Below are 26,699 nucleotides of genomic sequence, written 5' to 3' on the forward strand. Positions count from 1 at the left end.
TTTCTTTTTACTTAATTTAAATTATTTTTTTGGCTACACCATATGACATATGAGATCTTAGTTTTCCCGACCAAGGGTGGAACCCACACACCTGGTGTTGAGAGTGTGGAATCTTAACCACTGGACCAGGGAAGTCCCCTTTTTATTAATAGTATACTTTAAAATAGCAGTTTTAGGGTCACAGCAAAATTGAAGGGAAGGTATAGACTTCCCCATGTATTCCCTGCCCCCACCCAGTACATAGACTCCCCATTACCAACTTCCCCTACCAGAGTGGTACATCTGTTATGATTGATGAACCTACATCGAGACATCACAGTCGTCTAGAGTACATGGTTTCCATTATAGTTAACTCTTGGTGTCGTGCATTCTGTGGGTTTGGACAAATGTGTAATGACCTGTATCCGTCACTATGATATCATACACTGTGTTTTCACTGCCCTAAAAATTTCGTGCTCTGCCTGTTCAGCTCTCTCTCACCCTTCAGCCCCTACCAGTCACTGACCTTTTCATTGTCTTGCTAGTTTTTCCTTTATCAGAATGTCCTATAGTTGGTATCACAGTGTAACCTTTTCAGATTGGCCTTTTTTCACTTAGCAATGTGAAAGGATTCCTCCAAGGCTTGATAGCTCATTTCTTTTTAGTGCCAAATAATATTCCATTGTCTGCATGTATCAGTTTATCCATCCATCTATTGCAGAATATCTTGATTACTTCCAAGTTTTGGCAATTATGAATAAAGTTGCTCTACACACTCCTGTGCAGGTTTTTGTGTGGACATAAGTTGTCAACTCCTTTGCGAGCTGACAGTACCAAAGAGCACAGTTGCTGGATTGTATGTAAGAATATGTTTTGTAAGAAACTGCCAAGCTGTCTTCCAGGGTGGCTGTACCATTTTTCATTCCCACCAGCAGTGAAGGCAACTCCTCTGTTGCTCCACATACTCGCCAACATTTGATGTGTTAGCTGGATTTTGGCCATTCTCATGGGGGTGTGGTGGTATCTCATTGTTTTAATTTGCATTTCCTGATGACATATGATGAAAAGAGTATCTTTTCATATGCTTCTTTGCCATCTCTCTATCTTTGGTGAGGTGTCCAGGTTTCTGGTCCGTTTTTTTAATTCCATGTGTGTGTGTGTGTGTTTTAAGCATTCTGTGTATATTTTGAATAAATCTTTTATTAAATGTCTTACAAATATTCTCTCCCAGTCTATGGCTTGTCTTCTAATTCGTTTGGCATTGTTTTAAATTTTAATGCAGTTCTGCTTATCAATTCTTTGGTGTATCATCCCTTTGGTATTATATCTAAAAAATCACCACCATGCCCAAGGTCATATAGGTTTTTTCCCCCTATGTTATCTATCTAGTTTTTGTGTTTTATAGGTTTGTGATTCATTTTGAGTTAACTTCTGTGAAGGGTATGGTTAAATTCATTTTTTTTTTTTGCATAGGGATGTTCAGTTGTTCCAGCACCATTTGTGGAAAACTGTTGTTCCAGCACCATTTGTTGAAAATTGTTTCATGGTATTGCCTTTGTTTGTTTGTAAAAGATCAGTTGATTTCCATTTATGTGGGTCTGTTTCTGGGCTATCTGTTCTGTTCCATTGATTTATTCATTTACTCTTTGTTCAATACCACAGTCTTGATTACCGTAACTTTAGAGTGAGTAAGTCTTCAGAGAAGGCCATGGCAACCCACTCCAGTACTCTTGCCTGGGAAATCCCATGGATGGAGGAGCCTGGTGGGCTACAGTCCATGGGGTCGCGAGGAGTCAGACATGACTTCACTTTCATTTTCACTTTTCACTTTCATGCACTGGAGAAGGAAATGGCAATCCACTCCAGTAGTCTTGCCTGGAGAATCCCAGGGCCGGAGGAGCCTGGTGGGCGGCGGTCTATGGGGTTGCACAGAATTGGACACGACTGACACGACTTAGCAGCAGCAGCAGCAGAGTAAGTCTTGAGTTGGATTGTTTCAGTCTTCCAACTTTATTGAATATTATGTTGGCTATTCTGGATTTTTTTTTAATGGCTACATATTTTACAATGTATGGATATATTAAATTTAACCAGATTAATGCACAATTAGGTTGTTTCTTTTGAAAACAATGATGTAGTAAATAACCCTGTACATACTCTGCATGCTCAGGTATGGCTATAGAATATATTTTTGGAAGTGGGATTGCTAGACAAAAGGTATACACATTTGTAACTTTGATGAATAGTGTCAAATCAACTTTGGTGGAATTTGCACAGTTTTTGTTCTTATCAGAAATGTATCACATGATGGTTTCTCCACATGTTCACCAACACACTTTGTCATCACACTTTTTGATTTTTGCTAATCTGATAGGTAAAAAATTACCATCTTGGTATAGATAAAACTTGCTTTTCTCATATTCACTTATGGGTGATTTTGCAAATTTCCATTTTGAGCAGAGTCTCAGAGTAGAAAGTGTCACTTCATTCTCCCTATTATAGATGAAAAAAAATCAGTTTTGAAGAAGCAAATGAATAGGTTTCTGATCACTGCCTGATAGAGGATCAGAGTCAGCGCACTTACTTTTCTTACATGATAAGCATTTAGTTGCTTTTCACACTTCCTTCCAAGCCTCAATATTTCACTCCTCTCCCCAGGTCTGGGAGAGTTGATATCTTCGACATCTAAGAGCATCTCCAGTCCTGGCAGGATGGTGTCAACAATGGGCTTGGCTGTGGCCCTGCTTGTTACCACTCCCTGGTTTGAAAGCTAATTTAAATTCCTTATTGTTGTCTGTGGCTGCATAGGTTCTTGTGTCCTAGCATTACTGAAGGAAAGAAGAAGTGGTGAGCGTTCAGACTTCGGTGGGTGCAGCTGCTGTTTGTTCGGACACTCAAGAGATCCCTGCTCTTCCCTGAACATGGATGAGATGCTTAGGAATAATGGAGAATTCTGAGGGTGGCAGGGAACCAAGCCCTGGCTACAAGAATATGGTGCCTCCCTCTGGTTCCCATGATTTTAGTGTGAACATATTAGATATTTAAGGGGAGGAAACTGTGCAGGAAAATATAATAGGAGAAGACCCACAGGCCAGGGACAACCAGGAGTTAGCTGCTGTGTCTAAAATCTTGTTTGTACTAATTTAAGGAAAATACACCACACTATAAATTTCATTTGAGGAATTTGTAATACCGTTTGGTTTTATTTCCCTATTTTGTCTTGTTAATGCTTTCTATGACACCTTTCTTCAGATGGCAACTTTGGACAAGCTGTTTATTAGTTAGATTTAAAGAATCAAATACTTATAAGCTTGACCAGGAAGTATGTTAGATGCATTTAACTTGGGCTAATTACATCAGCTTCAGATATTTTTCCTCAGAGCTTCTTAATAAGCAAGAATTCAGCACATGAAAAACAAAGCCAAGTTTCCAAAATTTAAAACATTTGGCTAGATTTTTTGATGTTCTTTTGAGCTTGAAAATGTTTATAATCAAATTAGGTTTACTATCCCATCTTGTTCTTTACTGCTTTGAGGACCTCTAATCTTGACTTTTACAATTTCTGATGTCCTAATATTTGCATTGATATAAGTTCTCTGTTGAACATCTAGAAGGTTAACATCTCTGCTGGCTTTAGAGAAATTAAACTCTAAGTCTTTACCCCCATTATCTTAGGCTAACATCTTTGCAAAATTAGTCTTTATGATCACTGCTGTCCTATTGCTTAGTCACTAAGCCTTGTCCGACTCTTTCGCAGCCCCGTGGACTGTAGCCCACTGGGTGCCTCTGTCCATGGGATTTTCTAGGCAAGAATACTGGAGTGGGTTGCCATTTCCTTCTCCAATGCGTGAAAGTGAAGTTGCTCAGTCGTGTCCGACTCTTAGCGACCCCATGGACTGCAGCCCACCAGGCTCCTCTGTCCATGGGATTTTCCAGGCATGAGTGGGGTGCCATTGCCTTCTCCATTATGATCACTACTATCCTTTTAAAGAGAGGTGAGGTCAATCTCAGGATTTAGATTCTGAATAAGTTACGTTTAAGCATTCTTGATGATATGTTATTTTTGCCAGTATCCTTATAGGTACTTTGTTATATCACATTATATTTAAAGAGCATATTAACAATGTACTTTAGTCATTTTTGCTTTGATAACTGAGAGCAGTATTTGGGGCATCTACAGTGCCTTCCCACTAAACTACCCTTCCCACACCCCTCCCTTCTCATCTTTCCTCTTTTAAAGCTACTGATCTTTTGACATCTAGCTCTATCCTCCCACCCTACAGGAACTCTTTCCTGACACCCTTGGTTTCTTTTCTTTGAACCATTACAGGATGCTTCATTTGCCAAGTATTATGTATTCTGCTTTTTTTCTGTGCAAGTTTTATATAATTTTTTTTGGATTTATCTATGCATTATTCTCCCATCTCCATCATTAGTTTCTCGAAGACTGGAACAGTGTTTAGCCATCTCTCCATCCCCTCAATATTTATAGCACCTGTAGTAAGGCTCAGAGCATACTTGTGGGTTATTTGATTCATAAATTGGTTTGACTGTAGCTTTTTGCACTTTAAGGGGTCCTGAACTCCTGTTTTTGAGCACAGATCAGGGGCCACTTCCCCTACTTACCCTGCTGTGTGGTCGGGAAGGAGAGAAGGTATTAACTGGAGGTTTAATTGCCCAATTAAAGGCAGATCTCTTGTTGGAGTTGCACGTATTGCTGAGTGGAAGGAGTAGGAAAAGCAGGCAAAGATGAGAATCCAATACATCCTCTGTGATAAGCTCTCTTTCTCACTAGTGGGTGGGCAAGTGGATAGGAGAAAGGGTGAGATGAACTTGGGAAAGCTGGGAGATCTGCTCTTCTCCGGGGGTTGCCATTTCTGAGACTGAATTTTGGACATCCTTATATATGAAGGAATTAGGAGTAGAGGTATTCTGAAGTCCTTCTCTAGTTTTTAAAAACTATGGAAATCACTGGTTTAGAGATAACCAGTATAAATCAAAGGGTTTTTTTTTTTTTTTTTGATGTTAGACCTGGACAGAAGTAGATGAAATTAGAATTGTGACCAAAAAAAGTTTGCTGTTAGTGTATCATCAGGAATAGTCTTCAAATATGATCAAAGGTATTAATATTGGGCTGGATTTTGCAACTGGTGGCCACTGAGAGTTGATATCTAATTACCTAACAGTCATTCCTTTGGGGCTTTTTTTTTTTAATGTAGTTTTAATTTCCAGTCTGTACTCTGTGTCTACTTTTAAAATTAAAGAATATACTTTTAAAAAGATGAAAATATCTCAACCGTGACATGAGCATAGGGAATTAGAAACGATTGTACATTGAGAAGTCTGGATCCTATTACTGGCTGTGCCATACCTAGTAATGTGTTCTCTCCCTCTCTCGTACTGTCGTTTCCTCTCTTCCTCTTCATTATTTATTAAGTAAAATTACATAGAGCTTAAGCGCGTAATCACTGAAGTTTTTATTTAGGCCACATCCTAGAGCTGTCACTTGACTATGGGTAATTACCTAAGGGTAATTACTTAACTTCTCTGTGCTTCAGGTTCTCTATCTGTAAAATGGGGTAATAATTTTACCTAGCCCTTAGGATCACTGTAAAGATGAAAAAAATAATACTTGTGAAATATTTATCAATATACTTGGCTCATAGATAGTGCTAGAAGTATCAGCAGATATTACAAAGTAGCAGGTCCTGAGCTAATACGCTTTTGGCTTAGATCAGGTTCTGATTTGGCCATCAGACTGCAAGGTTCTGTGGCTTTGAATGTGAATCTCTAGGGTTGAATTCTGTTTCTAACAATATAATTCATCAATACTCCTGATGAAACAATTTGAAAATGTTGGGTACAATAGAAAGATTATTTTCTTAAGTGCAATACTCTATAAGAAAGTAATGACTACACAGGCCAAATGTTAAGTGAAGAGAGGTCTACTGAGCACTGAAGCTGGCTTTTTGCCTTGAGGACAATTGCCAGACCAGGTTAACTTGAACTTCTCCTTTCCTGGCCTGAGGGCACAGGGGACAAGAGAGAAAGTAAGACATCTGGGGGGAACCCTTTGGTCTTAAACCTAGGACTTCAAAGGGCTTCTCACTCTTTGGAAATATGAATGAGAATTTTTAAAAAATTAAAAATTATTTACCTTCTTTCTTTCTGGTCTTCCCAGATGGCTCAGTGTTAAAGAACCCGCCTGCCAATGCAGGAAACGTGGGTTTGATCCCTGGGTCAGGAAGATCCCCTGGAGAAGGAAATGGCAACATACTCCAGTATTCTTGCCTGGGAAATCCCATGGACAGAAGAGCCTAGTGGGCTATAGTTCATGGGGTTGCAAAGAGCTGGACATGTCTTAGTGACTAAACAACAAACCTTCTTTCTAACCCTATGTCTGTAAGGAAAATCACTTATCAATAATTTTGGTTCTGAGCAGATCCTAATTATTTGGTCCTGAGAATTTGTGATTCTGAGTCAGCTGTGAAACGGATTTGTATCCAGAATCACAATAACTAAGTGGTCAGAAAAACCTTAAGATGAAAACTTTTAAGGAATTCCTGCATTGCAAGTGTCCCTGGTACCGAGGGACCAGTTTCTCCTTTCTTTTGGAGGAATCTATTTTTACCCTAAACTTCAAAGAATCCCCATCAATGAAATTAGAAGGAAAATAGGCATCTCATAGTTTGGGGGAAAAAAAAATCGCTAAACACAAGGTATGAGCTGAGAAACAGAAACTCTAAAGACTAACCAAGCTGATTTGAGACAGGACCAAATAGAACTTGGGGAAAGAAAAGAGGAGACTTCCCCGGTGGTTCAGTGGTAAAGAATCTGCCTGCCAATGCAGGAGACACAGATTTGATCCCTGATCCGGGAAGATTCCCGGAGAAGGCAATGGCACCCCACTCCAGTACTTTGCCTGGAAAATCCCCATGGATGGAGGAGCCTGGTAGGTTGCAGTCCATGGGGTCGTGAAAAGTCGGACACGACTGAAAGACTTCACTTTCACTTTTCACTTTCATGCATTGGAGAAGGAAATGGCAACCCACTCCAGTGTTCTTGCCTGGAGAATCCCAGGGACAGGGGAGCCTGGTGGCTGCCGTCTATGGGGTCACACAGAGTCGGACACAACTGAAGTGACTTAGCAGTAGCAGCTGGGAAGATTCCACATGCTGTGAGGCAACTAATCCTGTGTGCCATAACTACTGAGCCTGTGCTATAGAGCAACTACTGAGCCCACGTGTCGCAACTACTGAAGCCCATGCACCCTCGAGCCCATGCTCCGCAGCTAGAGAAGTCACCGCAATGAGAAGCCTGCACACCGCAACTAGAGAATAACCCTTGCTCGCTGCAACACTACAACAAGCCTATGCAGCAATGAAGACCCAGCACAGCCATAAATAAATAAAATTATTAAAATAAACAGGAAGAAAGAACTCAGTGAATGGATTTAACAACAGATTAATCCAGTCTGAACAGGGAAATTGTCAGATGAATGATAGATCTGAAGATAATTTTCTAGTGGCAACAGAGAGGCAAAGCAATGTAAAACCCAAAAGAAAGGTTAATCAATGTGGAAGATACCGAATTCAGACTCAAGGTAAGTTTAATTATAATTTCAGAAGTCATCTGAATTCCATTCAGGATAAGGAAAAAGAAATCCACACAGAGATAAAATATAATTAAATTGCAGAACACAAAAGATAAAGAGAAGATCTTAAGCAAGGTCAGAGAGAAGAGGCAGCTTATTTTTAAAGACATGACAAATTATCCCGACAGTGTGGCAATAGAAGCCAGAAGACCAGTAGAATATTAAATTTTATGCCCCAATAGATGTTAATTATCAGCCTAGGATTCAGTTTTCATTAAAGATATCTTTAAAAAGCAAAGACAAAGACTTTCAAACTTAAAAAAAATCCCTAGAGTTCTAGCAGATCCTCAAAAAAGTATACATTTCAGGCAGAAGAAAATTATTACCAGATGGAAGGTCTCAGAAACAAGAAGCGAAAAACAAAGAAAAGGAAAAATTTTAAGTAAAACACACACTGACTGTATGTAAGGTGATAATGATGTCTTTAGTGGAAACTAGATAAAGGAAGTGACTGAAGTTGAAGAAACAAAAGGAGTCAATGTTTTCCAAAGTTTCTGCATGGTTTGGGAGGAGGTTAAAGATAGATTAAACTTGTACTTTGATAGATCAAGTGTACGTGTTAAAATTTCTAAGGCAACCATTAAAATTTAGTAAAAGAATGAATAACTTGCTAACTAAAGGGGAAATTGAAATGAGAAAACTATGAAATATGAAGGTGAGAAAGTTGAGAGAAGCAATATAGAATAGGCAAGACAGGTAGCAAACACAAAATAAGGTGTAAAAGTAAAATGAAATGATTAGCAACTATAAAGAAATCAAAGATTGTTCAACTAGATGAAAATTTAGCTATTTGCTATTTATAAAAGACGTGTCTAAAACATAAGGATACAGAAAGGTAAACAGGTAATTATAAACTAAAAGCTGGCAATTCTGACATCTGATGAAACTGTCAAAAAAGCATTTTTAGAGATAAAAGAATGTGATATTGGTTCAAAAGTTTGAACTCATCAGAAAAAGCTTTTCTGCATCTCATAACGTGGTCTCAATGTATATTATGCATGTTATAGAAAAATTGAGAGAACTGCAATGGGAAACATATATTCCCAGTGATATTGTAATGTGCTTCATTAGTGCTTGATAAAGAGGGGAAAAGATCAGCTACCACATACAATATTTGAACTATACAATTAGTAAGTTTGAGCAGATAGACATGTGAAGGCATTGCATCTCAAAACCACAGGATGCACATTTTCAAGCACACAAAGAACACTTATAAAAAGTGACCTCAAACTTGGTCATCAAGCAAGAACAACTGATTGGTTTCATCCAGACCAGATTTGTGACCACAATGTAGTTAAACTAGACACTGATAATAAACAATGACTGTTAATAATTATAGAAATATGTTTCAAAATGACCCTTGGATCAAAGAAATTGCAATGGAAATCAGAACCTATTTTTAACTGGATGATGACAAAAATATGATGGGTCAAGACTTGGGGTAGGGGTAAGCAGCTAAAGCATAAAATGTTAAAATGAGAAAAAAAAAAGTCTGAAAATTAGCTAGACACTGAAGAGTTAAAAAAGATGCAAAATAGAGAAAACAGATGGAAATAATAATTTCATTATTCAATGGAGAGGATCAAAAATGATACAATTTGGTTCTTGGTAAAACCTAGTAATGTTGATTAACACCTGGTGAGATCAATTTCAAAAGGAAAGAGAGGCACAGTATTCCTAAGCAATATTAGGAGTGGAAAAGCAGATGTTGTAGATATTAAAAAATATTATGAACTACATGATGCTAAAACATTTGAAAGCTTAGAGGAAGTTAATATATTTTTAGATAAATATAACTTACCTAAACTGGAAAAAATAGGCTGAATATTTCTTTATTTTTAAATTAAATACTCCATTCATCAAATATTTCTCCATAAAGGAAGGTCTAGATTTAGATGGGTTTATGATCAAGTTCTACCAAGCACTCAAAGAAATAATTTCAAACTTTCATAAATCATTCCAGGGAATAGAAATGCATTTTTCAAGCTATGATAACCTCAATGTACAAATTTGTCAAGAACAAGAGGAGAAATGGAAATTATAGCACAAACTTACTTAGAAATAGACATACAACAATCATAAAACCTGAGCAGGCCAAATCCAGCAATGTGTTAAAAAGGTAATACATGGTAAACAATTTGGTTTTATCCTGAAATTGCAGAGTTGATATAATATTGGAAAATTCATATTAACAGATTAATGGAGGCTTCCCTGATGGCTCAGATGGTAAAGAATATGCCTGCAACGCAGGAGACACAGGGTTGATCCCTGTGTTGGGAATTTCCCCTGTAGAAGGGAATGGCTACCCACTCCAGTATTCTTGCCTGGAGAATTCCATGGACAGAGGAGCCTTTTGGGCTACAGTCCATGGGGTTGCAAAAAGTCAGACATGACACATGATATTAAATAGATAGAAAATGTTTTAAAATGTTTCATATCAAATAATGCAAAAGCTGTTCAGAATCAGAATAGAGGGAGTTTTCTTAACATAATAAAGAATATTTACAAATAACATATGGCAAACATTACACTTAATGGTAAAATATTAAATGCACTTTGTTTCTTGTTAAGATCCATTATTCTATGCAATATTGCTTTTGATGTTTTATATCATACTGTATCCCATTTTTTCACATAGCATCATGAGCATTTTCCATGCTCCCTTATAAAGTTTTTTGCGAACAGAAGTGTTAATATCTATCCTATATTGATGCTACCCTAAAAGCTGGCTATTTAGTGTTCTATCTTTTTTGCATCATGAAAAATGATGCAATGAATATTTTCTCATGTATACATTTTTGTCTGTATTTTTAGTGACTTCTTTTTTATATATTTCCAGCAGCTGAATTACTGAACCAAAAGGTATGAACTCTTTGAAGCACTGGATACATATTATATATTTGAAACCAGTCCTTTCAAATGAAGCATGGCCATGTCTTTGGAGAGTGATTGTTTCTCGGTGCTCAACTTAGCTCAGAGCATTTGCAGCTCCTGATTGCTTTAAAGAAAAGAAAACAGACGGAGAACTTGGGGTTTAGTGATGTCCCCTGTGAGCCTTACAAAATGAACAAAGTACCCTTTTATTTCTTTCCCTGTGTGTACATAGCTGGGAGGGGGCTAGCTATGGAATTAGGCTGTTTGCAGAGCCCTGTAACAACCAGTTTGGCGGTGCTTGGAAACCCGTGGGAAGTGGGGGAGGGAGCTTATGAAGGGGGAGGGGAGGACAGTGAGATGCCATCTGTGGAGTGGGGCCGCTCTGGCCTCTTCCCTCTGAGACAGGCCTCTGAGCTGCTTTAGAACCTGTTAGTCTAGGCCTGGCCAGGGGACAGGAGCTGTGGCCCCTCCCACCCCATCCCTGCACTATGTAATTCTTTTGATTTTTTTTGTTGTTGTTCTCAAAATTAGTGGAGAAATGAGAGAAGCAGCAGCTGTCTCTGAAATCTTAGCTTTTAACTGGCCTGAGTTTGAATTCTCAATGTTTAGGGAGACCTTGGTGTGGAAATTCTCAAGTGTTGTGTCAGAGGCTATGAGGTGCAAGACACAGTTTGGGACCTTTTTCCTGCTGCCTTCCTGTTTCTCAGTGCTTCTCGTTTCATGAATATTGCTGTCAGAGCCGATTAATTATGTCTTTTGTCCCTCAGCAAGGCTTAAGGAGAAGGAAATCATTCCTCCATATGAGTTAAAGGCTATACTAATGGGAATTAACTCTGCGGTTTCTCAGGGCTATTTTAATTTATAATTAAAGCTGTATGGCTGGGGATATTAGTGGGGGGTGGGAGTTGCCGACAGCCCTTATTAAGTAGAATATTAAGTTTGGAAGCTCTGAGAGAGCATCTCACTCATCACCACCCCTGTTTCATTCCATAGATGAGGCAGCCCAAGCACAGGGGAGTGAAGAGATTTACCTGACACACTTTAGTCAGAGGATCAGCTGGGTTGGAACCCTGGCCTCTTGACAACCAGTCAGACATTTTCCCATTGTTTCTCATGTCTTACTACCTCTCATGAACTAGTTCCTCCTTTTCCAACAACAGGGTGTGTTTACACGTTTTAATTTCTGGCTGTAGCCTTCTTCCCTGTTGTTAGCAATTTGGAAAACACATGAGCCCCTCAGACAGTTTTCACAATGATTTCTGGCTCAAAAATTTGGTCTTGGTATTTCTGAACTTGGTCCAAGTAGCTCACTCAGATTTCATTGCAAAGAAACCTCCCACTATTTGATTCTCAAAGGACTGATACTTTGCTCTGATCCCCTCCAATCTGTATACTCAAAAGGCTGCTGGATGGAGGGACAAGGTAGGTATTTTTTTAGTAAGTAATGTTTCATTTAGTCATCTCCTCCCTTTCTCTTGGCTCTTCGCCTTCACTGGCTGGCCCATAGTAGAGTTGGATTGAATGGTGGAGGTGGGAAGAATTAATTTTATTAATCATGAGTAATACAATTCTAGGCTCTTTCATAGGGAAGCAGAGATCAGGGAGGAAACACGGCTGGATACAGTGTAACCTTGGGATTAGGTCAGTGGCTTTGGGAGTCAGAAGACATAAATTTGCAACCTATTGTTTCCTATTAAGCTCTTTGAACTCATGCTTAATAATACATGACTTGCAGGGCTGCCATAAAGATCATTTTTTAAAAAGACAAGATATAAATGGAAATATTGTATAAACCATAAAATGATTTACAAATAATAATTATTAATTATAAAAATTAATAATTTTTAAGAAAGAAAGAATGTAAAGGAATGGGAGTAGAAATGTTGGTTTTTATGGAAGAGGTGTGCCAGAGGAGAATGGGCTGTGATGTAGCAGTCACAGGAGATGAAGAGGTGGAGATAGTCAGTATATAGTAGACAAATCCCTGTACTTAAAATATAAGTACATAAAAACATAAATATATTCCCTTTCCCCAAAGTTCTTTTTTAACATTCTCCTGTTCCTTCTTTTCCTGTGGCACAGTGATAGAACTCTGTTTACCATATATGAACTTAAATGGTTTGCTTTTTATTAAGCCATTCAGTGGCTTGAACATGTTAGTTGAGTTCCATAAAACTCATGTTAAAGTAGTAGTATGGATTTGCCTCACATGTAAAAATAGGTAAGGAAATTCTAAAGAAAAGATTTCAGGGTTTGCTCTGCTTAAATACACTTCAAGGGGATTGACAGAATCCTTTACTACTGGAAAAAAGAACTTGAATACAGCATATCCTTAGGGAAAGCCCAAGTAAATACGGAGTCATATTTTTGAAACTTAGTGGACCAGCTAAAAAAACTTGCCAAGGCTCCCCCACTCCCCGCCTGTGATTCAATTGTTAGAGGTGAAACCAGAATAGCGAGCTCATGACTGCCAGCCAGGTGTCTCTTGATACTTTGCTTTGCTGACATATTTCATCAGTCAGAACTCTTTGGATGCAAGTGACAGAAAACCAATGTGGCTTAAATAAAGGTAAACATAACATAGAAAGGAATGTACTGGGTCATTTACCTAAAAAGTACAGGAACAGATCTGACATCAGGTGTGCCTTAAATGATATCCTTAAACTAGGACCAAGTTTCTCTTCATTCCTCTTGGTTGGATCCCGTCTCATCGATTTTTTTTTTTTTACCCTTGTAGTGGCAAAGAGTTCTAGGTTTCCAGGCTTCACAACTTCATAACCTCACAACTTTGAGTCCAACAGAGAAGAAAGTTTCTCTTCTCCAACAGTTCAAACAGACTTCCGTGACTGACTCTCAGTGGTCCAAATAGGGTGATATGCACCTCCTGCTTCATGGCCTGAGGGAGGTGGTGCTCTGAGTTGCCAGGCTTAGCCAGGCCCCCACCTGACTTGAGATGGAGCTGACACCAGCTGAATCTCATGGACAGAACTTGGGAGAAGGCATTTCTTAGAGGACAACCAGAGGAAGCAGAGGGACAACCAGCAGATGGCTGTCACTGTGAGCTTTTTCTTAGGGCCTTTCTTTAAAATGAATGGGTGTTGGTGTGAAAACTTTTTTTCTCTCACTCTTTTTTTAGTGTGTGTGTGTGTAGTTTTAAAAGCATTGACAGATGCTTCATAATCAAAATAGTTTCTACTTTTCTTAATGAAAAATGTCCTTGAATTTCTAATGTTTCCTTGGGCTTCCTTGCTGGCTTCGACATTAAAAGAAGTCTGCCTGCAATGCAGAAGACACAGGGTTGACCCCTGTGTTGGGAAGATCCCCTGAAGAAGGGAATGGCTATCCATCTAGGATTCTTGCCTGGAAAATTATCATGGACAGAGGAGCCTGATGGGCTACAGTCCATGAGGTTGCAAAAGAGTTGGATATGACTGAATGACTAATATTTACTTACGTTCTTGGTGGTGTTCTGCTTTCATAGTTTTATGTCTGGCCTGTAGTTTGACACTGGCAACTTTGGTCATGTACCTACACAGAAAATATCGAAAATAAAAGTATTAATAGAATGATTATAAAAGTTACAAATCACTTATAAAATGAATTTAGGAACATTTTAACTTATTAGTTACTTTTAATCCATCGCATGAATCCTGTGATTGTGGGTTCAGTGTGTCTGCCCTCTGATGCCCTCTCTCAGCACCTACCGTCTTACTTGGGTTTCTCTTACCTTGGACGTGGGGTATCTCTTCATGGCCGCTGCTCCTGACCTTGGACGTGGGGTAGCTCCTCTCAGCCACTCCTGCACCACGCAGCCGGCGCTTCTGCAGCACAGTCACAGACAACTAGCCAATCTGATCACATGGACCACAGCCTTGTCTAACTCAATGCAACTAAGCTATGCCGTGTGGGGCCACCCAAGAAGGATGGGTCATGGTGGAGAGGTCTGACAGAATGTGGTCCACTGGAGAAGGGAATGGCAAACCACTTCAGTTTTCTTGCCTTGAGAACCCCATGAACAGTATGAAGAGGCAAAAAGATAGAACACTGAAAGATGAACTCCCCAGGTCGGTAGGTACCCAATATGCTACTGGAGATCAGTGGAGAAATAACTCCAGAAAGAATGAAGCCATGGTGCCAAGGCAAAAACAATACCCAGTTGTGGATGTGACTGGTAATAGAAGCAAGGTCTTATGCTGTAAAGAGCAATATTACATAGGAACCTGGAATGTTATGTCCATGAATCAAGGCAAATTGGAAGTGGTCAAACAGGAGATGCCAAGAGTGAATGTCTATATTCTAGGAATCAGTGACATTCTAGGAATACAGAACTAAAATGGACTGGAATGGGTGAATTTAACTCAGCTGACCATTATATCTACTACTGTGGGCAGGAATCCCTTAGAAGAAATGGAGTAGCCATCATGGTCAACGAAAGAGTCCAAAATGCAGTACTTGGATGCAATCTCAAAAATGACAGAATGATCTCTGTTCCTTTCCAAGGCAAACCATTCAGTATCACGGTAATCCAAGTCTATGCCCCAACCAGTAATGCTGAAGAAGCTGAAGTTGAACGGTTCTATGAAGACCACCAAGACCTTCTGGAACTAACACCCAAAAAAGATGTCCTTTTCATTATAGGGGACTGGAATGCAAAAGTAGGAAGTCAAGAAACACCTGGAGTAACAAGGAAATTTGGCCTTGGAGTACAGAAGGAAGCAGGGCAAAGGCTAATAGGGTTTTGCCAAGAGAACGCACTGGTCATAGCAAACACCCTCTTCCAACAACACAAGAGAAGAATCTACACAGGAACATCACCAGATTGCCAACACTGAAATCAGATTGATTATATTCTTTGCAGCCAAAGATGGAGAAGCTCTATACAGTCAGGAAAAAACAAGACCGGAAGCTGACTGTGACTCAGATCATGAACTCCTTATTGCCAAGTCAGTTCAGTTCAGTCGCTCAGTTGTGTCCGAGTCTTTGCGACCCCATGAATCACAGCACACCAGGCCTCCCTGTCCATCACCAACTCCCGGAGTTCACTCAAACTCATGTCCATCGAGTCAGTGATGCCATCCAGCCATCTCATCCTCTGTCATCCCCTTCTCTTCCTGCCCCCAAACCCTCCCAGCATCAGGGTCTTTTCCAGTGAGTCAAGCCTTCGCATGAGGTGGCCAAAGTATTGGAGTTTAAGCTTCAGCATCAGTCCTTCCAGTGAACACCCAGGACTGATCTCCTTTAGGATGGACTGGTTGGATCTCCTTGCAGTCCAAGGGACTCTCAAGAGTCTTCTCCAACACCACAGTTCAAAAGCATCAATTCTGTGGCGCTCAGCTTTCTTCACAGTCCAACTCTCACATCCATACATGACTACTGGAAAAACCATAGCCTTGACTAGATGGAACTTTGTTAGTAAAGTAATGTCTCTGCTTTTGAATATGCTATCTAGGTTGGTCATAACTTTCCTTCTATGCAAAGAAATAGAGGAAAACAATAGAATGGGAAAGACTAGAGATCTCATCAAGAAAATTAGAGATACCAAGGGAACATTTCATACAAAGATGGGCTCACTAAAGGACAGAAATGGTATGGGCCTAACAGAAGCAGAAGATATTAAGAGGTGGCAAGAATATACAGAAGAACTGTACAAAAAAGACCTTCACGACAAAGACAATCACGATGGTGTGATCACTCACCTAGAGCCAGACATCCTGGAATGTGAAGTCAAGTGGGCCTTAGAAAGCATCACTACGAACAAAGCTAGTGGAGGTGATGGGATTCCAGTTGAGCTATTTCAAATCCTGAAAGACGATGCTGTGAAAGTGCTGCACTCCATATGCCAGCAAATTTGGAAAACTCAGCAGTGGCCACAGGACTGGAAAAGGTCAGTTTTCATTATTCCAATCCCAAAGGCAATGCCAAAGAATGCTCAAACTACTGCACAATTGCACTCATCTCACACGCTAGTAAAGGAATGCTCAAAATTCTCCAAGCCAGGCTTCAGCAATATGTGAACCATGAACTTCAGATGTTCAGGCTGGTTTTAGAAAAGGCAGAGAAACCAGAGATCAAATTGCCAACATCCACTAGATCATGGACAAAGCAAGAGAGTTCCAGAAAAACATCTATTTCTGCTTTATTGACTATGCCAGATCCTTTGACTGTGTGGATCACAATAAACTGTGGAAAATTCTGAAAGAGATGGGAATACCAGACCACCTGACCTGCCTATTGAGAAACCTCAGTAGAGAAACCTGTGCAGGTCAGGAAGCAACAGTTAGAACTGGACCTGGAACAACAGACTGGTTCCAAACAGGAAAAGGAGTATGTCAAGGCTGTATATTGTCACCCTGCTTATTTAACTTAGATGCAGAGTACATCATGAGAAATGCTGGGCTGGAGGAAGCACAAGCTGGAATCAAGATTGCCAGGAGAAATATCAATAACCTCAGATATGCAGATGACACCACCCTTATGGCAGAAAGTGAAGAGGAACTAAAAAGCCTCTTGATGAAAGTGAAAGTGAAGAGTGAAATAGTTGGCTGAAAACTCAACATTCAGAAAACTTAAGATCATGGCATCTGGTCCCATCTGCTACTGCTACTGCTGCTAAGTCACTTCAGTCATGTCCGACTCTGTCCCATCACTTCATGGCAAATAGATGGGGAAACAGTCGCTGACTTTAGTTTTCTGGGCTCCAAAATCACTGCAGATGGTGACTGCAGCCATGAAATTAAAAGACGCTTACTACTTGGAAGGAAAGTTATGACCAACCTAGACAGCATATTAAAAGCAGAGACATTACTTTGCCAACAAAGGTCCGTCTAGTCAAGGCTATGGTTTTTCCAGTGGTCATGTATGGATGTGAGAGTTGGACTATAAAAGCTGAGCGCTGAAGAATTGATGCTTTTGAACTGTGGTGTTGGAGAAGACTCTTCAGAGTCCCTCGGAGAGCAAGGAGATCCAACTAGTCCATCCTAAAGGAAATCAGTCCTGGGTGTTCATTGGAAGGACTGATGTTGAAGCTGAAACTCCAATACTTTGGCCCCCTGATGCGAACAGCTGGCTCATTTGAAAGACCCTGATGCTGGGAGGGATTTGGGGCAGGAGGAGAAGGGGGTGACAGAGGATGAGGTGATTAAATGGCATCACTGACTCAATGGAAATTGGTTTGGGTGAACTCTGGGAGTTGGTAATGGACAGGGAGGCCTGGCGTGCTGCGGTTCATGGGGTCGGGAAGAGTCGAACATGACTGAACAACTGAACTGAACAGAACATGAAATCTGTCTGCATGCTTACTTGGCTTCTTTTATTTCTTATTGCTGCTTTAGAGTTTATGGAGTTAGGAGATTCTGAGTAGAGTTGATTATAATTTCTTATTCAAATCACATATGTAATTCTGTAGAAATATGTTTATTCATATGGCTAGAATGTCACAATATATTAGTAAGTTATCAAGTGAAAAAAAAGGCTTCAAAAAATAGAGTTTAGTTTTGTTTAAAAAAAAAAAAAAGGACCACAGTGTCCATGGCAGTTGTCTTTGGCTGATAAGTGATACCACTATATAAGTTCTTTTTTGGTTTTTCTACTTGCTTCAAGCACTAAAAATGGATAAAAATAAATTGTTAAAGATAAATACACACATATAAGCATTTTCTGTGACTTTCCCATCCACTAAAAAAAATTTAGATTAACCGTGTTTCAAAGGCAGAATTTGAAACTAGTTTTAAGGAGTTGTTTCTTTAGGTGATATTCCTTAGTCACTGCCAATTATTAATTTTTAAATAAGGATTGAAGATTTAAATGTTCTATAGAGTTCCAAATGTAACGTATATTAAATAGCAAATATTAAATCAATGAAAGTGTATTTTAGTGGTAATTTTCACCCATTATGTTCACAAAAATGGGATCACAAAACACTCAAAAGACTCCTGCTTTGGGACTGCTGAGCCTCGAGTTCCTGCTAGCTTTCTTGAGGAGCTAGCAATGCGGTCTTGCAAGTTACACCTACTTTCTGAGCTACACCTACTTTCCTTCTGGCTACACTTCATGAGATTTGGCTGAGCTGGTTTCTAAGGTCCCTTTCAGTTACTACTTCTTCCTCAGGGAGCACCCAGCCTCTAGCTCAGCTAATTCTGGTTGTGGCTAAGGTTGGCTTTGTTGCATAGTGGTTGTTCCCCCTGCCTCTGCCCTACTGACTCCATTCATTACCTCCACCTCCATTACCTCTCAATTTTGAAATCATTTGCTCTGACTCTGGAAGCCAGAGCGGGCACTTCCTTCAGTCTCAGACTGGAGGGAATTCAGTAAGTGGGGCGTATGACGAAGGCGTCACTCATGTTTACCAAGGGCCTGTAGTGTGTGCACAGCTCAGGGGCAGCTTACTGTCTGCTCTTCAGCAGCGAACAGATGCCAGGGGAGGTAAGACATGCCAGTAATTAACCGAAATAGGGGACACACAGCCTGGTGACCATAGTGCTCAATTACTTATCTTTGTGTTCTAGTTTAATCATTTAAACTGAGTCCCCTCCTCTTAAAAACACCTACCCAGCAGAGCTCGTCATCCAAACATACAACTTTAAGTCCCATTGCTGCTCACCCTAGCAGCAGAAGTGAGTCACTTACTCCAAGGTCCTCATCTTTCCCTTCATCTGATTAAAAGGAAGGGCCAAATGAGGGTCAGGTATGTGTGTGTATGTTTTAACTATGTACAAATAAATGCACCTTTTTTTTTTTTTTTTTCATCTTCCCATCCCACTGATCTTACTTGGATTAAAAATGAACAGAGAGCAAAATAAAGACTGAAATAAAGAATAAAAAATAATAAAATAAAAGAATAAAAATAAAATAAAGGCTAAAAAACCAAATCATAAGATCAAGTTAGTAAGGAAAAATTAGCATGAATACAGACAGAGCTCTCCTTAATTCTGGATAACCTAAAATATTTCTAATGTAAATCAGAAATATACTTTTGAAGGAAATAGTTACTACTGGTATTACTGAAAATTATTTCTAGTTCATAAAAAAAGTATTCTTATTAAAAACATAATGTATACATGTATGCAAAATTGAATACATGGATATATGTAGAAATGAATATGCTGTGCTTAGTTGTTCAGTCGTGTCCAAAACTTTGCAACCCCATGAACCGTGTCATGCCAGGCTTCTCTATCCATGGGGATTCTCCAGGTAAGAATACTGGAGTGGGTTGCCATGCCTTCCTCCAGGAGACCTTCCTAACTCAGGGATCAAACCCAGGTCACCATCATAGCAGGCGGATTCTTTACCATCTGAGCCACCAGGGAAGCCCAGAAGTGAATGTATGTATAAATAAGTAGATGCATAAAAAGACTGGAATGACGCACACCAAGCCAAAGTTATCATTCCAGGAAAGGGACATGAAATGAGGCAAGTGGTGATTTTGGATGAAAATATTTTTGAAGCATTTCAGTATTGAGTTTTTTTAAAAAAATTGGTGAGCATATCTAACTATATAACTAGAATACTTAAAACAATCTTTGTAGTATGGTGTATTGGGTGGGGAGAGGGCAGGGAGGGTTGTCGCCGTAATCATTTGTTTTCTGTCCTGTTTTACAGTTGGTCGCATGGGTGGTTTTGTCTTGATGGGATGGGACTCGTCTTCAGCCTGAGGGAGTGGGAGAAGCAGCCAGGTTTAGCCGAGTGTCTGTATGCCTAGTCCCTCAGTTGTGCCTGGCTCTTTGTGACCCTTTGGACTATAGCCCGCCAGGCTCCTCTGTCCATGGGATTTTTCAGGCAAGAACACTGGAGTGGGTTGCCATTTTCCTCCTCCAGGGGATCTTCCCAACCCAGGAATCGAACTCCTGTCTCCTGTGTCTCCTGCATTACAGGCAGATTCTTTACCCGCTGAGTCTTTGCAGAAGTCAGGTGGGGGTGGGGTATTAAGAGGAGAAAATCATTTGCTCTGACTCGAAGCCAGAGCGGGCACTTCCTCCTGGAGCCAGAGAAAAGGTAGGTGAGGTTGTGGTTAGGGGAGGGAGGAAGAATGAACATCGGGGAGCCAAGGAGAAGCGCTGGCAAGAGCTTTAGGAACCTCTACTAGTTGTGGTTCCATTAAGGAATAGGCACAGCTCTGGTTGTTTATTTTCATCAGCACTTACTGACTGCCTTTACAAAAGTCTAGATTGCTTTAATAGGACAGATGACAAATTGTTACCCACCTGTGGGTTTTCCTTCGTGCCAGCCTTGCTTGGTTTTCCCTGGCTTTATTTTGTGATCGGAAAAGGAGTTGGAATTCTGAAAAGTTGCTTTAGCCAAATGCTGGAAACAAAGGGAACCTTGTTATGCACATCAGCTTTTGGAGGCGTTTAATTCATCAGCTCGGATCTCTGCCTTTCAAGTCCTCGCTCTGGTTAGCACTGTGTTTCTCTGTCTGTGGAGGGGCAAACCTTCTGGAGAAGCCTGACCCACTGCTGTGTACCCGGCTCTGGTTACACAAGTCAGCTCAGTCTGGTCAGAGGCAGGCCCTAGTGGTCCTAAGTGGCACCCATAGTGAGTCCAGAAGAGGGAGACAAGCTTTGTTACTATGTTTGCCTGACCCCTGGCTACATGGACACGTTACAGTTTCCAAGATCTCCATGGACGGATCATAAATGTAGTCCTCCAGAGTGGTGTTGACTTAAAAAGTCAGGAACTGGGAATGACAGTCACCCTTCTGTTATCACCTTCCCTCCTGCAATTGAGCTTTCCTGAAAAGCGACCAGCATGGGCTGGTTTGAGTCCTGGCTGAGTGGGTGAGGCCTGGAGCACAGAAACCAGTCTTGAAACTTGTTCCCCGGTGGTGGATTGGTTTTCCCCCAGGACAGCGGTAACTTTGAGCCCTATAAGGCGCTATTAGAAAAAGCTCCAGCGATGGTGTGTTAAAGGATCTTCTACTGGGTGGGAAAACTTTTGGGGAATTTCTTGGGGCCTGGGGGGGTGGTACCAGCTCCCCGTGTGGAGGAGGTGGGAGCCCTGTGTGCTGTCCCCGAATGCCTGGGGACTGAAAGCATCAGGCAGCCAGTGTGGGCATGTGGCTGCTGCTTTCTTCTTTTTTTGTCTCATTCTGTTTCCCTTGACAGGGCAATTTGGTTTTGATGCTGTGCCAGCAATCTTCTGACAATGAGTTACTGGAACTTGGAGAAAAGGAACTGTGTGCAGTACCGCAGGCATTTTCTGGTGGACAACAGCCCATTTCATGGTGAGTTGCCTTTTCTACTCCTGTAGTTGGATCTTTTGTTTCTGACAGCACTTGTATTCCAGCACTCCGGATGCAAATGTGGTATAATTATTGGGTTGAACCAAGAGCTTGAGTTAACTTGCTGATGAAAAATTACCCAAGAAGCCCCACAGGACTCCTTGCCCACAATTGGAATTGGCATGCCCCACCTCAACAACCATAACCACATCGTCACTTTCTACCTTGAAAGTTAGTTTATGTCAGGGCCTTTCCTCCTCTTCCATGCTATCAACTCCAGTCATATTCCTTCCTTTCTGATGTTTGAAATTTGAGGGGCTAGACGCACAGGTAGTATTCAGTTAATATTGGTGGATCATCAATCAGGGCTTATAATGAGCCTGGTGTGTGCGTTCTATCAGGCACCGTACAAAACAGAGCAGGTCATGGCACGTAACCGGTAACAGGGTGGACTAGTGTGGCTGTAAATCAGAATGGTCAACATTAGTCATTTTCATGTAACAGGGTGGACGAGTGTGGCTGTAAATCAGAACGGTCAACATTAGTCATTTTCATGACAAACTAAGATGAATTGCCATTACCCTGCTGGGGTATTTGTCTTGTGATAGACAATTGGGGGTAAGCTCTGTCAATCCTGATATCAGGATGCCCTTGGGTGAAATTGACTCAAGAGTCGAGACGCGTGTGTTGGCGGGATTTTGGGAGTGATCTCCATCAAGAGCTAGTGGAACTGTAGCGAGAAGAGAGATTTCATGAGTAGAGTGCTGCTGGACAGAATCCTTAACCTAACCTGCCTTCTACTTTGTCAGTTTGGTTTTTCTTCCGCAAGTTAGTGCAGACATAATGTTTTTTATTGCTTTAGATTCACTTCAAGATAAACTTAACTCTACTTTGTCAAAGCATGCTTTGCCATGTTTTTTTTCACATTCATTATACCACCTTGCTATGGAACTTTGCTAGATAGAGGATGCCTTCATTTACAGGTCAAGAAAGGGAGGAAGAGAGGAAAAGACCAGCCCATGTTGGCATAATCTGTTATTAGCAAAGTCAGAGCTAAAATTTTAGCCTCTACTCTTCCAGGCTGACTCTCTCTCGGCATTGTATTGGTGAAGACCTCTTAGCAGAGGAGATGAAAATATTGTAACTTAACACTTTGGCACTGAGTTCTGTTTTGTTTTCCTGTGAGCCTCATCTAAGGACCCTGTTCCTAGCTTCATCTCTCACACAGTGCTTGCTGTTAAAAATTTACAAATTTGTTTGCTGTTACAAAGTGTGGTGTTTTCTGTTACAAATTTACTTGTAATAAAAAAAATATGATAATCAAGGAAACACAGGAGTTAGAAAAGTTGCATCCTTTTCCCAAGTTTTGTGCCAGTTTTGAAAAAATTCAGGTTTTATTCATTCGTTATTTTAGAATACCTTTGTCCAGACATCTAAAGGCTATAACAACTTAAAAACAATTTTCTATGTATTTTTATAGTTGTGTTACCACTTAGTGAATTACTGTATTGCTGGTAGTTATGCTGACTGCTTGAGAAACATGGTCCTACCGAATCCTTTTAACACCTTTGCTGTTGTTATTATTCATCCCATTTTGTGGTTGGGGAAAGAGGTTTGCAGACGTTGCAAAGTGGTGATCCAAAATCAAATTCATATCTGCTTAACTCCAGAACCCCACTGTTTTCTTCCAGGCTCCATCTCCATTTTAATAGAGCAATTAACACTCTGAGAGGTTGAAGTTCTGTTCAGCAGTGTTTGCTCGGCTATTAACTAACCGTATCTGATCTTGACCAAGTTATATAATCCTTCAGATCTCAGTTTTCTCCTCTGTGAAATGAGTGTGCTGTTCTCCATAATTTTTTAGGTTCTTTCCAGTTCTAGGTTCCAAGATTCCAAGTATTTCTGAGCATTATACTTGTATGTGTTTCGGGAGCTGTCTTGTTTCTAAACGTGAGATACACAAGGGGGCAGCAGAATACTTAAAATATGAGTTGGTTCCTTCTTACATTGAGGAATTACTCTTTTGAGAGGATTTAGAGATAGCAAATCTTCTCAAGATTAAAAGGATTAAAACCAATTAGAATTATGATTCTCTTCATTTATAGTAAAGCAGTAGCTTTAAGTATTTCTGATAGTATAAAATATCATTTGGATCTCTATGCCAAAGGCTATGTAATTAAGAAAAGTATGATGCTCTGCTCTTGCTGTGTATTTACCTCTGCAGAAAAATAATGCCTGTGAAGATGTGAGTTTATTTAACTTAATGGAGAATTGTGAGGATTCTTAGTATACTTTAAGCCAATGGAGCACTAGTGATATCATTTTTATAGAGAATGTCAGAACATTTCTGAGAAAAGTTAGGGGACAGGACATGTTGAGTTAGAAAGGTCAGATTTCTTTTAGAGGAGCTTCTCCAGGTCTGCTGGTAACTCTTCTTACAAAACCAAGGCAAACAAAACGAAACAAAACCCTATTCATTATAAACAGAAAAGAACCATTTCCTCTGCAAGATAATAGACTTTTAGAATATGCATACTTAAGTAGTATTCCCAGGAGAAGAGAGCCACTTTAAAATGAGGACTAGGTGGGCTGCCCTGGTGGGTCAGTGATAAGACTCCACCTTGAATGATAGAGATCTGGGTTGGGAAGACCTCCTGGAGGAGGGCATGGCAACCCACTCCAGTATTCTCGCAATGAAAATCCCATGGACAGAGAAGCCTGGCAGGCTATGGTTCATGGGGTCGCAAAGAGTGGGATATGACTAAAGCCACTCAGTTCAGTTCAGTAGCTCAGTCATGTCTGACTCTTTGCGACCCCATGTACTGCAGCATGCCAAGGCTTCCCTGTCCATCACCAACTCCCGGAGCTTACTCAAACTCATATCCATCCAGTTAGTGATGCCATCCAACCATCTCATTCACTATTGTCTCCTTCTCGTCTTGCCCTCAATCTTTCCCAGCATCAGGGTCTTTTCCAGTGAGTCAGTTCTTCGCATCAGGCGGCCTAAGTATTGGAGTTTCAGCTTCAGCATCGGGCCTTCCAATGAATATTCAGGACTGATTTCCTTTAGGATTGACTGGTTTGATCTCGTTGCAGTCCAAGGGACTCTCAAGAATCTTCTCCAACACCACAGTTCAAAAACATCAGTTCTTTGGCACTCAGCTTTATTTATGGTTCAACTCTCACATCCATACATGACTACTGGGAAAACTATAGCTTTGACTAGACGGACCTTTGTTGGCAAAGTAATGTCTCTGCTTTTTAATATGCTGTCTAGATTTGTCATAGCTTTTCTTCCAAGGAGCAAATGTCTTTTAATTTCATGGCTGCAGTCACTTTCTGCAGTGATTTTGGAGCCCAAGAAAATAAAGTCTGTCACTGTTTCCATTGTTTTCCCATCTATTTCCCATGAAATGATGGGACTGGATGCCATGATCTTCATTGTTTGAACGTTGAACTTTAAGCCAGCTTTTTCACTCTCCTCTTTCACTTTCATCAAGAGGCCCCTCAGTTCCTCTTTGCTTTCTGCCATAAGGGTGGTGTCATCTGCATATCTGAAGTTATTGATATTTCTCCGACAATCTTGATTCCAACTTGAGTTTCATCCAGCCTGGCATTTTGCATGATGTACTCTGCAATATAAGTTAAATAAGCAGGGTGACAATATACAGCCTTGACGTACTCCTTTCCCAATTTGGAGCCAGTCCATTGTTCCATGTCTGGTTCTAACTGTTGCTTCTTAACCTGCATACAGATTTCTCAGGAGGCAGGTTAGGTGGTCTGGTATTCCCATCTCTTGAAGAATTTTCCACAGTTTGTTGTGATCCACACAGTCAAAGGCTTTGGCATAGTCAATAAAACAGAGGTAGATGTTTTCCTGGAACTCTCTAAAGCCACTGAGCACCTTCAAGCTCTCACATAGCTTACAGGTGGGTTATAGAGGTCAAGAAAAGTAAAAATAAAAATGTAACATTTGTATACTGTTTCACAGTTCATAAAGTGCATTCATAGCCTCTTTTTCCGAATATAGAGGAGGTGAATTCTCATTGGAGCAATGTAGAAAATTACCCACAATCCCACAAACCAAAGAGTAACACTAACCTTCAGTTTCTGTCCAGTCTTTTACCTTTTCTCATTTTTGCAACAATCCTGATCTAGGAATAGAATATTTGGAACAGGTAGGAAATGGTGGGTGCTGGCTAACAGTAATGAGCTGGTTGAATTGACTTAATTCTGTGTCAGTGAGGAGAAGACCTCTGGTAGGAATTATGATGAGGTTTTTTTTGTTTTTTGTTTTTTTTCTGATTTCCCACTTGTCTGTCCTTTGCCCCGATTTTTAGTGAGTCTATTGAATCCAAAGGGGTTATAAGCCTATCAAAGAAGCCAATTGCTAGAGGCTTTTTCTAGTTGGATTTTGTTTCTAATTTGTTTGATATAGAGAAAAAACTTGGGCAAAGAATAATTTGTGTAGTATGAACTTTGCTTTAATGGCTGATATTTTCGTAAATTGTTCTCATTTGAAAACGACCTGTATCCTCAGCTCTTTCTCTTGGCTGTTGTGAATTGCTTCATTTTTTTCTGATTTGGGACACAGATTCTTAAACCAATTGTCAGTATATTTACTATTTAACATATATAATTTCTAATGCACATAAGCTTTTTCAAACATTTGAGTTTCTCCAAGTCACCTTGGAGGTGACTTAATTTTTATTTCTAGCATTGCTTTTTATAATTGTGATACTGGAAAAGCAACGTAAGTAGGATTCTTATTTGACTGTAAAATTTGTAGTTACCTTTGCACTGGCAAAAAGCAGCATGTCCCTTTGGGTGGCGGTGGTGGGGGTTGGGGGGGGTGTGTGTGTGTGTGTGTTCCTAAGTCCTTCCTGACCATAGAGAGACCAGTAGCAAGGACTGACAGATTTTTAGGACAAATGTCATTTATTCACAGAAGAAGAGTGGAGAGGTTTACCTCACTGG

General features: G+C 40.3%; 1 protein-coding gene across 12 annotated transcripts in view; it reads left to right on the forward strand.

The window, feature by feature from the left end:
• The window catches only part of PLCH1 (phospholipase C eta 1), a 255,817-nt gene that overhangs the window by 12,064 nt on the left and 217,054 nt on the right, over positions 1-26,699 (forward strand). For 11 of the 12 annotated variants that reach the window (XM_044945543.2, XM_045166236.1, XM_044945563.2 and 8 more), the window contains one exon: positions 21,607-21,725. In XM_044945543.2, the coding sequence (XP_044801478.2) occupies positions 21,647-21,725 (79 nt within the window). In that variant the 5' untranslated portion in view covers positions 21,607-21,646. Of the gene's footprint in view, positions 1-21,600; positions 21,726-26,699 lie in introns of those variants that run through there. The other variant, XM_044945576.2, reaches the window with a different exon arrangement.

The sequence above is a fragment of the Bubalus bubalis genome, chromosome 1, assembly GCF_019923935.1.
Source record: "Bubalus bubalis isolate 160015118507 breed Murrah chromosome 1, NDDB_SH_1, whole genome shotgun sequence".
Classification (NCBI taxonomy): Eukaryota; Metazoa; Chordata; class Mammalia; order Artiodactyla; family Bovidae; genus Bubalus; species Bubalus bubalis.